General features: G+C 44.2%; 1 protein-coding gene across 1 annotated transcript; it reads right to left on the reverse strand.

Annotated features, from left to right (window-relative positions):
* Nucleotides 1-11,276: 11,276 nt before the first annotated feature.
* On the reverse strand, nucleotides 11,277-13,226 carry LOC123748010 (uncharacterized). Its single transcript, XM_069305352.1, has one exon. It carries the CDS (start codon nucleotides 13,224-13,226, stop codon nucleotides 11,277-11,279), a length of 1,950 nt encoding a protein of 649 aa, XP_069161453.1.
* Between the last annotated feature and the right edge of the window lie 413 nt (nucleotides 13,227-13,639).

Genomic DNA, 13,639 nt, shown 5'->3' on the forward strand with positions numbered 1-13,639 from the left:
CCATGTGCTATTTTTTACCCCTGAACCTACTGACCTAAATATTAAGTTCATGTATTTCATAGAATCTGTTTAGAATATAAAGAACTATTGCATAGAATAGTTGTGGCCTGTGTTCTAATTTGCCCATTCTTAAAAGTTATTCATATTAATATTCATATTCAAATACGAATTATTAAACCTTTAGGAATAGAGAAAAGAATATTTAGTATTGCAAAATTACATTACATAAGTAAAATAAATGACCCGAATCAATAAGAAAACACCTCTTGTAGCATTTGCTTTTTAACCCTTGGAGTGTATGCAGCTATTTAAAAGTACAGTTCCACATCAGGGTGTGTATGACTAAAAATAGTGAACAAATCAAGTGGCAAAAAACACACATAAGGCAATTACAGCACAAGAGGAAATTGCAGTTAGCACTTGGAGCAGTGTAAAGGGGTTAAGGTAAGAGCCCGCTGTGTTAAACACGGGCAGGATGACACATGAGCATCAGTGCTGAAGGATCCCTTTTAAACATCCCTAAAGGCTGGTATAAAGAGATAGGGAAACACAAGACAAAATCTTAATCTAGTCCACAATGATAGTGTTCTTCATCCTTGACTCAATGTCCTGGGTTGATCTCTGTTCAAGACGGAAATGGTTGGGGATTTTCCTTTCACCTGAAGCCTCTGTTCACCTAGCAGTAAATAGGTCCCCCAGGAGTTAAGCAACTGTTGTGGGGTATCATCCTGGGAAAGGTCAGTGTATGGCCTAGCTTAGCCTCGATAAGCCGATGAACAATGGGAATTATGCATGTTTGGGCCCGTCTTCAGTGCCTTCGTGTTTACTATTTGTATCTGTGGGATTGACCTGTTAGCTCATGGACTCCACATTTTTAACCATTAGTTGTCTAAGGCACTGCCTCCCAACTCCGCATTTTTCACCATTGGTTGTTTAATGCTCTGACTCCCAACTCCATATTTTTAACTATTGGTTGCCTAATGCACTGACTCAACCTTTTTTTTTTTATTATATCTACTACATATTTTTTCCTCCCATTCACACACATACAAGGGGGCCTCGTAGCCTGGTGGATAGCGCGCAGGACTCGTAATTCTGTGGCACGGGTTCGATTCCCGCACGAGGCAGAAACAAATGGGCAAAGTTTCTTTCACCCTAAGTGCCCCTGTTACCTAGCAGTAAATAGGTACCTGGGAGTTAGTCAGCTGTCACGGGCTGCTTCCTGGGGTGTGTGTGTGGTGTGGAAAAAAAAAAAAAAAGTAGTTAGTAAACAGTTGATTGACAGTTGAGAGGCGGGCCGAAAGAGCAAAGCTCAACCCCCGCAAAAACACAACTAGTAAACACAACTAGTAAACACATAATACACATCCCCAGGATGTAACCTGAAGCAGTTGTCTTACTCTCTCATGTATCTATTTACTGCTAGGTGAACAGAGGCATCAGTAGGGAAAGTAATTCTACTTATTTATTTCTGCCTTGACCGGGAATCGAACCCGAGGCCTTAGGAATATGACCTCCATAGTGCTGTCCTCTCGGCTGTGAGGATGTAGTATGACCCTGCAGTTGCTTCACAAGACCTCAGTGGCATCGGTGCCCGAGTGTTGTCTTGCATGGCTATTCATAAATCTAAAAAGTCTTACGCAGCAGTTTCTGTATCACAGGAAGCATATAATAGCTTAAGTTAGAAATGCAAAATTTTTACATGCACTTTTCATTTTCTTGAATTAAAATATAATCATTTATTATTATTCTCTCAGCTCTCCTGGAATTACAGTAGTTTGTGAAGAGGAAAGCAGCAGCAGCCAGAGAGAGAAACATGCAATAACACCATTAGAAAATAGGCCTAAGTAATTAAGATTTGAACTATGTCCTAAATTTGACATACAAAACTAACTCATTTTGCTTAGTCTCAAAACTAAGAAAAATATGTAAAAAAATTGCTCAACTTTGCATCTGGCAATTCGGTCTCCATTAGGGCATCTGATTTCCACCTTTTTCTGGGGGGAGCCCCGACGGCTCCCCGGAGCTTATCCAGGCTGATGTGCTAATGTCAGACTTTGCCATCAGTCATGTGTATGGAGTTCTGTGGGCCTACCGGGGACCATGAGCCAGAACCTGGCCCCCCTCAGAGAGGCATGGGGAGCAATGGCCTATAGAAACCCCCGTGTGGTTGGAAACATTCTATGACTGCCATCAACCGGGTCAGGCACCCAGAAAGGTAAGCGTCCCAGAACAAACCCCTATTCTGGTGAAAATTGCTACCAAAAGCCGAACAAGTGGATCGAACTCCCCAAAAAGAAACGAGCAAATGAGCATGATGTCACATGTCGCCGCACTGCTGTCTGCGCAGCTCCCCCCTCCCCGGGAGGGGAAAGGGGTAGCCCCAGACCTCCGCTCGGCTATCCACCCTTCAGTTCCGAGGCTGATGCTGTTGGCAACAATCGTGTGCTCCGATTCCAGTGGTGGTTTCAGCACTATACCTAGAGTGTGGTGACTGTCTTCTAGGTGGTGCATGAGCCGGGAGTGATTCCCCAGTACTCATGCTGCATGCTCCTTGGGTTTCCTTCCCTAAGTGCCCTGTAAGTACTGCCCTTGAGGTGTCCTTCCTCAAGTTCCTTGGCTTCTGCCTCTGCTTGGCCCTTTATTGCTTAGTTTTTGGCTGCCCTTTGTGTGCTGGGGTGTTCTGTCTCCCTTATTCACCATAGGGTGAGGGGCAGTTTTGCGATGGTAGGGGCACAGGGTACTGCACAGCTCGTTTTCCAACCCGTTCTCGCAAATTTAATAAGTCAATATTGACGTATTAGTTGCGTGCATAGGTGACATACTAAACATAATAGTTTCCCTTGAAAAGCTTCATAGAAAACACCAACCTTACCTAACCTACTTAGTATGTTAAAATAAGCATCTTATAGCTTCGTAATTACAATTGTTATTTAACCTATTATAGGTATAGGTTAGGTAATAATTGTAATTACGAAGCAATAAGATGCTTATCTTAACATACTAAGTAGGTTAGGTAAGGTCGGTGTTTTCTATGAAGCTTTTCAAGGGAAACTATTATGTTAAGTATGTCACTTATGCACATATTTAATAAGTCAATATTGACTTATTAAATTTGCGAGAACGGGTTGCGTTTTCACCAATCATAGTGGCTGGCTCTGTACTGCCGGTGTACGTTATCATCTTGCGGGGTTTTCTTTTTCTGTTTGTTTATCTGTCTGGTGGGGGGTCTGTCTTGGTTCTTGCCCAGTTTACTGCGTTTTCTTCCTTCTTCCGGTGGTTCCTCCTGCTAGGTCCCTGTGAGTGTACACGTCCCGGGGGTTCAGTTCTTAGAAAGTTGTTTGGTAGACTTGGGCGCAGGTTAGCAGTACCCTGCCTGGGTTTACCTGGGCGTGAATTCCGTTAAATGCTCAGGACCCTGGGAATCCCCTAGGGGGGGGGCGTGGGTTCAATGAATGTGACCTCGGAGTCCCCCCTCGCTTTGTGCGAGTTCAAGGGTTGCTCTGTCCCCTTGTCTCCGGGTGACTCTCACTGTCTTTGCCTCCGTCTGCTGCCTGTGAGGTCGGTGGCACCTTCGGTCCAGAGTCCTTCGAGTTTCGTTGCTTGTTTGTGACTCAGTTACCCAGTCTTACGCGGACTATGCGTGTACAGGCAGCACGGGGGTTGTGTGTTGTGTTTTGCTGGTGGCAACGCACTAGGTTGTTTGCTCCCCGGAAGCCCCGAGGCTTCCCCGTTTTGATTGGTGTGACGGAGCTTGGGGGTGTTGGTTGCTTAAGTTCTGTTTCCTTCTGCACCCCCTTGTTTTTCCCCCTGTATAATGGTCTTGAGACTCGGGCGAACTCGTGGAATTCCCCTTCCGGGGTCATGATGGGGGCATTCGAGCCTGTTCCTCCTGCTGTGTTGTATGAATCTGCCATTGGGCTCCTTTCCTTAGTACTTGTCTGGCTGCCCTGGCTTTTCTTGTGAGGCTGGGGCTTTGGGGAAAAGGTTCGGCCCCAGTTCCTGCCTTGTGGGTTCCCGGGGCTGGTGAGGTGCTGACGTTGGGAAGCCTCTGGCCCCGTTGAACCCCGCCTGAGTTTTCTATCCTCTGGGCGGGACTCGCGGGGTTTTGGGGTTTACGAGGAGTGGTGTTTTTCTTTCCCCCCCCCCTCTCTCCGTACATGTTTTTGGGAGTCGGCCCCTCCCCGGGATCGGTTCCTTGTCCCTTGAATCCGTCGGGTCCGTCCTGTCGGACCCGTTCTGCATGACTTTTGGTCTCAGGTGCAACTGTGCCTTCTGTGCCTTCATGCTTTACACTTGCTTCTATATGTTCTAGACGGTTCGGGAAGGTTTTGCTTCCTCCCGTATTATTGGTACGTTTGTTGTCTTCCGGTCCTTTGTGGGGCTTGTTGATCCTTCTCCGAACTTCTCGGTTTTCGGTCTTGTTTCGTTTTTTCGTGTTTGTCTCTTCTCTCCATGCACTGTCCTGCGCTGCACAGGGTTGCCAGATTGGGTTCCTTGTAGCCCAATTGGGCTCCTTACAGCCCAATTGGGAAGCTATGCTATGTATATTTTCGCTCCTTACTGCTCGTTTCGCCTATGGTTGGTGGCTTCTCTGTGTACTCTGTAATGGGATTCAGTCGTTAACAACAATATTTTGTCTAGTTTTATAGGCACATTCGTGGTTTCTTTCTTCAGCTCGCAACTTCTAGCAACCCTCATCTGGCATCCCTACTGCGCATGCGCCATGGTAGTTTGTTCTAATATGAGCGGTGTACTCACCTAGTTGTGCTTGCAGGGGTTGTGCTTTGTCTCTTTGGTCCCGCCTCTCAACCGTCAATCAACTGGTGTACAGATTGCTGAGCCTACTGAGCTCATCATACTTATTTTTGAAACTGTGTATGGAGTCAGCCTCCACCACATCATTTCCTAATGCATTCCATTTATTAACTTCTCTGACACTGAAAAAATTCTTTCTAACGTCTCTGTGGCTCATCTGGGTACTAAGTTTCCACCTATGTCCCCTTGTTCGTGTCCCACCCGTGCTGAAGATTTTGTCTTTGTCCACCCTGTCAATTCCCCTGAGAATTTTGTAGGTGGTTATCATGTCTCCCCTTACTCTTCTGTTTTCCAGGGACGTTAGGTTCAGCTCCTTTAGCCTTTCCTTGTAGCTCATTCCTCTCAGTTCCGGGACGAGTCTGGTGACATACCGCTGAATCTTCTCTAACTTTGTCTTGTGTTTAACTAGGTATGGACTCCAGGCTGGAGCTGCATATTCCAGGATTGGTCTAACATAAGTGGTATACAGGGACCTGAACGATTTCTTACACAAGTTTCTAAAACAGTTCTTATATTATTAAGAATATAAGAACCCAATATATTATATGTGATATATATAAGTGTGTGTGTGTGTGTGTTTGTGTGTGTGTGTGGTGTGTGTGTGTGTGTGTGTGTGTGTTTGTGTGTGTGTGTGTATGTATATCTATGTGTATAAAGTATATGTGGAAACTGATCAGAATTACATTTCACCTTTGTAAATGCACATTAAAGATACTATGTAAAAGACACATCGACCACTTTATGTAGGGCAGACATAACTCTGTGTATCTTTGTATTTATGTCTGTGGGTTAGATTAGCATTTTAAAAGCACTACAATCACCTTCTGTGGTTGATTGTTCAATAAATCCCTGAACTTTATGTTTAACAGATCTCTCCCCCTGTCTATGGAGGACAGAAGAAAATGGATGTATGGTCAGCAATGCTGGTTAGCATTGAAAATGCGTGGCCACGTCTGTGGCAGAAAATAATAATAATAATAATAATAATAATAATTATAATAATAATAATAATAATAATAATAATAATAATAAAAACTTCAAAGTTGTTCCTGAGATCAGATGTAACACAAATAAGGGGCAACGGTTTCAAACTCAACAAGCCACAATGTAGGACAGAAAACAGGAGATGCTTAAAACCCATGGAACCGCCTACCCGCCAAAGCTTTAAATGCCTCAATTAACCCGAGGGCCACTAACACTAGTGGCCTCGATGAGGACAGGAAGCCTATGGCTTGTCGAACCTAGCCGATTAGCTGAACCTTTTGCAAATACTCCTCATCCAGTAACAGTTGCAACACAACCTGATAGGGTACCAATCCTTGCTCCAGCTGAGCTCAACCCTGACGGAGACGTGATTGACATTAACTTCATTATTGATGCAATCAACCTCGACAAATTGCCGACCCAAAGACAACATGAGACTTCGTTGAAACAACCCATACCAGAAGGATCTGAAGCTTGAGAGGTCTAAACGACCCAGGCGATGGTTCATAGAAGCAGAGACAATGCTTCACTATGGCGACATTACCCTAATTCACCCAGATATCAACGACTCAACCTAATCTGAGAAGTACCCGGGCAACGACACACGGAGTATGACAGCGCGAAGTCAGGCTCAGAAGGCGACAAAGAAGACTCAGAAGCAGCCAGAGAAGACTCAACAAGAGCCTTAAGACCAGCACATAAGCGGCAGTAACTTCACCTCAGAGCATCTCAGAGACAGTGCAACCCTCTCACCTATGGTGAGAAAATTACTCACCATAGCCTGCACGGCAACTCATCAACTCACAATCCACAGTGGACCGACCACTGATCTTTCAGTCCGGCCCCTACTCCTCCTATTCCATCCTCATTCTGTTTCCAGAAATCTCAAGTCCTCCAGCTTTGGCAAAACCTCTGGTCACACAAAAAAATAAAGTTCATAAATAGTAGTCTGATACGTAACAGGTCAAGCCTCACTTGGGCGGGGCCGTGGAAGAATTCTCAGGACATCTTCTAAGTACAATATATCTCTTTTTACCCAAAAAGGGTTTAGAAAAATAACCTAATTAACTTCAGCGTTGATAAATTATTTTGGAGAACACAGGATGATATTACAATTATTTTTATATATGAAAACTCAAGAAATACTTATATAAACTTGATCCTATTTATTGCATAAATCCCCAACTGTATCAAATATATTTTATAAAATGTTAATATACAAAATAACTGCTGAAAACATTTTATTTTTTAATTTTATTATGTATAATATATATTTTTCATTTTGTTTGGGTTGTGAAAAAATAAAAATAAGTACCTTACAAAAATAGTCTGAAAGATGGCGATATATATATTTATACATATATGCCTAAAGGCTCACAGAAACAACAATGCAAGAGACCTAAATGTTGCATCTATAGGGTCATAGAAAGTCCGCCTTTCCTTCACCTAAAATCTTTTATATCTTGACCAATAAAATAAATAACCGAAATGGCTCGCAGAAAACGGAGCCTTATTGTTTAAGGTAAACTTAAGTATCTGAACAAATAAATTTTTTGAGTTAAATAATGTAATTTATTAAGTTTAATTAAATAATGCATTTAATTATATCATAAATTTCGCTGAATAATAAGTGTGGCGGCCACCTCCCAGGCCCCTGGACCCTGCACACCCGCAATCTCCACCACCCTTACAGGGTCTGGTAGCTGAGTGGACAGCGTGCAGGACTCTTAATTATGTGGCCCGGGTTCGATTCCCGGACCAGGCAGAAACAAATGGGCAAAAGTTTCATTCACCCTGATGCCTAGCAATAAATAGGTACCTGGGAGTTAGACAGCTGTTACGAAGCTGCTTCCTGGGTGTGTGTATGTGTGCGAGAGAAAAAAAGTAGTTAGTAAAAGTTGAATGACAGTTGAGAGGCTGGCCGAAAGAGTAGAGCTCAACCTCCGCAAGCACAAGTAGGTGAATACCCTGCTCCCTGGTCCATATGGTCCAGTCGCCCGTCAACACAGCCTGTATGGCCTACTGTGCAAGGGTCATACAGTAGCGGCAAGTATGGCCATACAGTAGCGGCGAGTATGGCCATACAGTAGCGGCAAGTATGGCCATACAGTAGCGGCAAGTATGGCCATACAGTAGCGGCAAGTATGGCCATACAGTAGCGGCAAGTATGGCCATACAGTAGCGGCAAGCATGGCCATACAGTAAACTACTATACTGTTGCTAGTAGTCCTAGCAACAGTATAGTTTATTAACATCATAATAGTTTAGAAAAGCAACGGTAACCTAACATAACATTGAGCAATATAGTATTAATTAGGACTTGCGTAAACGTGTGCCAATTAGCGGCTTGCAAGAACGTGTACTTGTATATCTCTGATCACTCAAGTTGTTACTGCTGCTGCCGTCTGCTGAACTAATATAAATGTCTCCTATTGACACAGCCAAATCAAGTTAAACAATTAGAAGGCTTATTAAATATTCTGTAACTCCACATTACCTAACACCAAACTGGAGACGAATGAGTATAATTTACTCCACAATTTTATTACAATATTAAATTACAAGAATTTAAGAACTTGTATTTAATGTGATGGGAAAATGTAGGTGTAATGCAGTCCTCCCAATGGCTGGTGTAAATGCCAATCACATTAGTAAAAAAAAAAAAAAGAAAAAAAAGTCGACTGCTTGGCTGTTGTCTCCTGTGGTCAAGTAAAAGGGAAAAACACACGAAACAAATCTTATAAACAATGAAACTTTAATTGACTTTAAATAAATATAAACAAAGATAATCCCTTGGCTATGTACAGTGCGAATTAAACAAATACAAAGACAAAACACAATATAAAATAAAATTGTTACGTTACTCTACAATGAAAAAGACAACAAATGAGTAAAAGGTGCTGAGAATATTGGCTGGCTGAAAACCTCCACTAATACACAGAGCGTATACTAGATAGAAGTATCAGCCTTGAGAGCACAGAATATTCTAAAGCCAACTGCTAGTGCACGCTTAGTCATAGGCTATGCTGATGGCGCTGAAGTCGAGTGGAGTCGCTGATTCACCAATGGGAATCGTGCTGGCTGGAAGTGGTAGTTTGGTGATCAACGAGGGTGGTGCGCTGACAGCGAGGGGGGTTTGGAGAGCGCGTGTAGGGTATGTATACCCCCTGCAGAAACGTATTCTACTATGTATATACTACTCTTGAATGTAGTATTTTGATGTTATAGACGTACTGAAGTAACATGATGTAGGAAAGAGCAGGCCAAATCTTTCTTGAAAGAGATTATCGTCACAATATAAATAAATGAATAAATACCTAATATAATAAATTGTTAGAGTAAATCAGTAGGAGCCATTGAGAATGATTGTAGAGCTCGGGTTCGAACCCTACTCAATGGTTCATATTGATATTCTCAGTGATACATCAAGTTGATGTGCATTCTTTACACATTAAATTGTGTGTATTGGTGTTAGGCTTAACGCCTATAGTCCCTGCAGAGGGTTATTAAGGCATCAACAACTTTCTGACCAACAACAAGAATATTTTAGTCCTCGACAGCTTCCAGGACTAAAGTTTACTCATTGTATATATTAAACCCGGTTGTACAGTCCGGTTTGTTCCATAATCGAGAATTCTCGGTTCGTATGCCTAGCGGGACAGAAATGGCTGAGCACATTTCTTATCACCTAATGCCCCTGTGTATGAATATACCAGCTGGCTTCCTGTCCCCCAGCACAATTAATTACTATAAAAATGTGTCTTTGTTGCCTAAAGGGCATTTAAAAATTTTTAGTAATCAGTTAAGCCTTTTTTCTTATTTATAATTATTTAATGTTCAGGACAATATCATTAATTCTATATTTAAAATATGAAAATACTAGGACAATTATATAAATATTTTAAAATTTGAAAAAAATAGCCAAAAATTTATGCACCAGTAACAAACTAAATAAATACAATTATTGTTTATAACTAAATAAAACTTTTAATTGTTTATTGGTGCTAGTATGGTGGTGTTGACAACCTCGATATATTAGCGAGTCTCTTGAGTTAAGGCCTCGACAATGCTACTACATGGATAACTATAGAAATAATGAAATAAGTAGTGTACCACATCAAATTGTTTAGATGTGTGATAATGGTATGATAGACAGAATACTTAGGAGCTACAAGCACTTGGCCCCAAGAATGTAACACTAATATGCTGTGTTTACTATATTAACCTGCAATGTTAAATGTGATTCTTGTTCAGTGATTTGTGGATTTGTGCGCCCCTTGAGGGACTTGAAGTAGAGGAGGGAATGAATAGCCTAAGATACTCTATTCCTTTGAGACGTATTTTATTGTCTCAATAAACGTTCTTGAACTGCTACTACGATGCTTCCTCTCACGGGGAAATATGTCCGTTGCCCAACTGAAATTTGATGAGTGGAAATGAAGTAAAAAGTGAATTAAATTTAATAAATTTAATTTACCAGTCTCCGTGGTGTAGTGTTACGACACTTGCCTGGCGTTCCGCGAGCGCTTTGTCATGGGTTCGTATCCTGGCCGTGGAGGATTTACTGGGCGCAAATCCTTAACTGTAGCCTCTGTTTAACTCAACAGTAAAATGTGTACTTGGTTGTAACAACGATTCTTCGCGGCGGGGATCGTATTCCAGGGACCTGCCCGAAACGCTACGCGTACTAGTGGCTGTACAAGAATGTAACAACTCTTGTATATATCTCAAAAAAAAAATGGGATAAACGTGTATTGACTTTCCAGTTGCCTGTACTTGTTCGATTTTGCAGTTTCCCTGTGGTTGGCCACCCCACCTGCTGGATCAGCACCGAGATGTATATAGATGTCAGTGAGGGTGGATACACCAAGATACAGCCCCACTTATGTGCCAGGTAAGTCCACTACGGACTCACCACAGCCCGTGCTACTTGGAACTTTTTATTCCGAGAAACTGAATCTAAAACAACAACAGTGGATATACATTAGACCCCACACCAGCTATTTGCCCCTCTTCCAGGGAAATATTGTGATGCCATCTAGGCGAAGTGCGGGCTCGTCCCGGTTTTGGGCTGCTAGGTTGCGAGGTTCTCTCTCTGCTGGGCACGAAGCTGAGGCACGGCTCCTCTTGGAGGAGCGAGGGAGGGAGGGGTCGTTGATTACCTCACTTTAACTGCAAGTTTTTATTCTGTATTTTAATGTTCTGCAATACCTATTCTGCATTTTTAGTATTATTCCAGCATTTTAATGTTACCTCTTATTTAACTGGCATATTAATAATATGCTTCGTATTAAACCACAATTATCTGCAATATTATTGATCAGTTCGTAGAGTTACACATCATTTATTCGCAGTATTTTTCTGCAAAACATTTATTATTACCTTTCATTAACCACAGTATTAATTATCATCGCCTCGCTTCACTTGTTTAAGCTGCCGTCCATCATGCATTTGATTTCAGTTTATTGATGCTGTTATCGATGTTTTGTTTTGTTGGTTTCTGGTACTTCCCACGGTCCAGGGTTTCTGGTACTTCCCACGGTCCAGGGTTTCTGGTACTTCCCACGGTCCAGGGTTTTTGGTACTTCCCACGGTCCATGGTTTCTGGGACTTCCCACGGTCCAGGGTTTCTGGTACTTCCCACGGTCCAAGGTTTCTGGTACTTCCCACGGTCCAGGGTTTCTGGTACTTCCCACGGTCCAGGGTTTCTGGTACTTCCCACGGTCCAGGGTTTCTGGTACTTCCCACGGTCCAGGTTTTCTGGTACTTCCCACGGTCCAGGGTTTCTGGTACTTCCCACGGTCCAGGGTTTCTGGTACTTCCCACGGTCCAGGGTTTCTGGTACTTCCCACGGTCCAGGGTTTCTGGTACTTCCCACGGTCCAGGGTTTCTGGTACTTCCCACGGTCCAGGGTTTCTGGTACTTCCCACGGTCCAGGGTTTCTGGTACTTCCCACGGTCCAGGGTTTCTGGTACTTCCCACGGTCCAGGGTTTCTGGTACTTCCCACGGTCCAGGGTTTCTGGTACTTCCCACGGTCCAGGGTTTCTGGTACTTCCCACGGTCTGAGGTTTCTGGTACTTCCCACGGTCCAGGGTTTCTGGTACTTCCCACGGTCTGAGGTTTCTGGTACTTCCCACGGTCCAGGGTTTCTGGTACTTCCCACGGTCCAGTGTTTCTGGTACTTTCCACGGTCCAGGGTTTCTGGTACTTCCCACGGTCCAGGGTTTCTGGTACTTCCCACGGTCCAGGGTTTCTGGTACTTCCCACGGTCCAGGGTTTCTGGTACTTTCCACGGTCCAGGGTTTCTGGTACTTCCCACGGTCCAGGGTTTCTGGTACTTCCCACGGTCCAGGGTTTCTGGTACTTCCCACGGTCTGAGGTTTCTGGTACTTCCCGCGGTCTGAGGTTTCTGGTACTTCCCGCGGTCTGAGGTTTCTGGTACTTCCCACGGTCCAGGGTTTCTGGTACTTCCCACGGTCTGAGGTTTCTGGTACTTCCCGCGGTCTGAGGTTTCTGGTACTTCCCGCGGTCTGAGGTTTCTGGTACTTCCCACGGTCCAGGGTTTCTGGTACTTCCCACGGTCCAGGGTTTCTGGTACTTCCCACGGTCCAGGGTTTCTGGTACTTCCCACGGTCTGAGGTTTCTGGTACTTCCCGCGGTCTGAGGTTTCTGGTACTTCCCGCGGTCTGAGGTTTCTGGTACTTCCCACGGTCCAGGGTTTCTGGTACTTCCCACGGTCCAGGGTTTCTGGTACTTCCCACTGTCCAGGGTTTCTGGTACTTCCCACGGTCCAGGGTTTCTGGTACTTCCCACGGTCTGAGGTTTCTGGTACTTCCCACGGTCCAGGGTTTCTGGTACTTCCCACGGTCTGAGGTTTCTGGTACTTCCCACGGTCCAGGGTTTCTGGTACTTCCCACGGTCCAGGGTTTCTGGTACTTTCCACGGTCCAGGGTTTCTGGTACTTCCCACGGTCCAGGGTTTCTGGTACTTCCCACGGTCCAGGGTTTCTGGTACTTCCCACGGTCCAGGGTTTCTGGTACTTTCCACGGTCCAGGGTTTCTGGTACTTCCCACGGTCCAGGGTTTCTGGTACTTCCCACGGTCCAGGGTTTCTGGTACTTCCCACGGTCCAGGGTTTCTGGTACTTCCCACGGTCCAGGGTTTCTGGTACTTCCCACGGTCTGAGGTTTCTGGTACTTCCCACGGTCCAGGGTTTCTGGTACTTCCCACGGTCTGAGGTTTCTGGTACTTCCCACGGTCCAGGGTTTCTGGTACTTCCCACGGTCCAGGGTTTCTGGTACTTTCCACGGTCCAGGGTTTCTGGTACTTCCCACGGTCCAGGGTTTCTGGTACTTCCCACGGTCCAGGGGTTCCAGCCATTCTCCCTTCCAGCGCCACTTTTTAGGGCATCCGCTTCTTTTCATTGTCGCGAATCTGGACGTCTTTGAAGGGTTAATGCCGAAGCTTTTATAGGACTTATATTCAAAATTAGTAAATTTAGCAACTTGGAACGTATGTGCGAACTTTTGTAAATGCTATTACTAATCTTTGCAAATATATTTGGCTAGCAATAACGTATCTTAATGAGTAAATATACTCTTCGCCTCCCTCCCGCAGCCGCCTTACTTCGCCTCTTAAGGCAGCTAATTCTGTACGAGTGGCACACACCTCCTTAGCACGTACCTCTTCCCCGCTTACTTGGGCCCCTCCCCGCCAAACACACATCGAAACTACGACGTTGGTACAACGTTCGAACAAGTTTTAACACTTCCTGACCAGTTATAACAACCAATATAGCAAGTTGTAACAACGTTCTAATACGTCATAAACACGTTAA

This window comes from Procambarus clarkii, chromosome 5 (genome assembly GCF_040958095.1).
Source record: "Procambarus clarkii isolate CNS0578487 chromosome 5, FALCON_Pclarkii_2.0, whole genome shotgun sequence".
Taxonomy (NCBI): domain Eukaryota; kingdom Metazoa; phylum Arthropoda; class Malacostraca; order Decapoda; family Cambaridae; genus Procambarus; species Procambarus clarkii.

Coding starts and splice junctions, on each gene's coding strand:
- LOC123748010 (XM_069305352.1), bottom strand. CDS start 13,226: ATGAAAAGAAGCGGATGCCCTAAAAAGTGGCGCTGGAAGGGAGAATGG.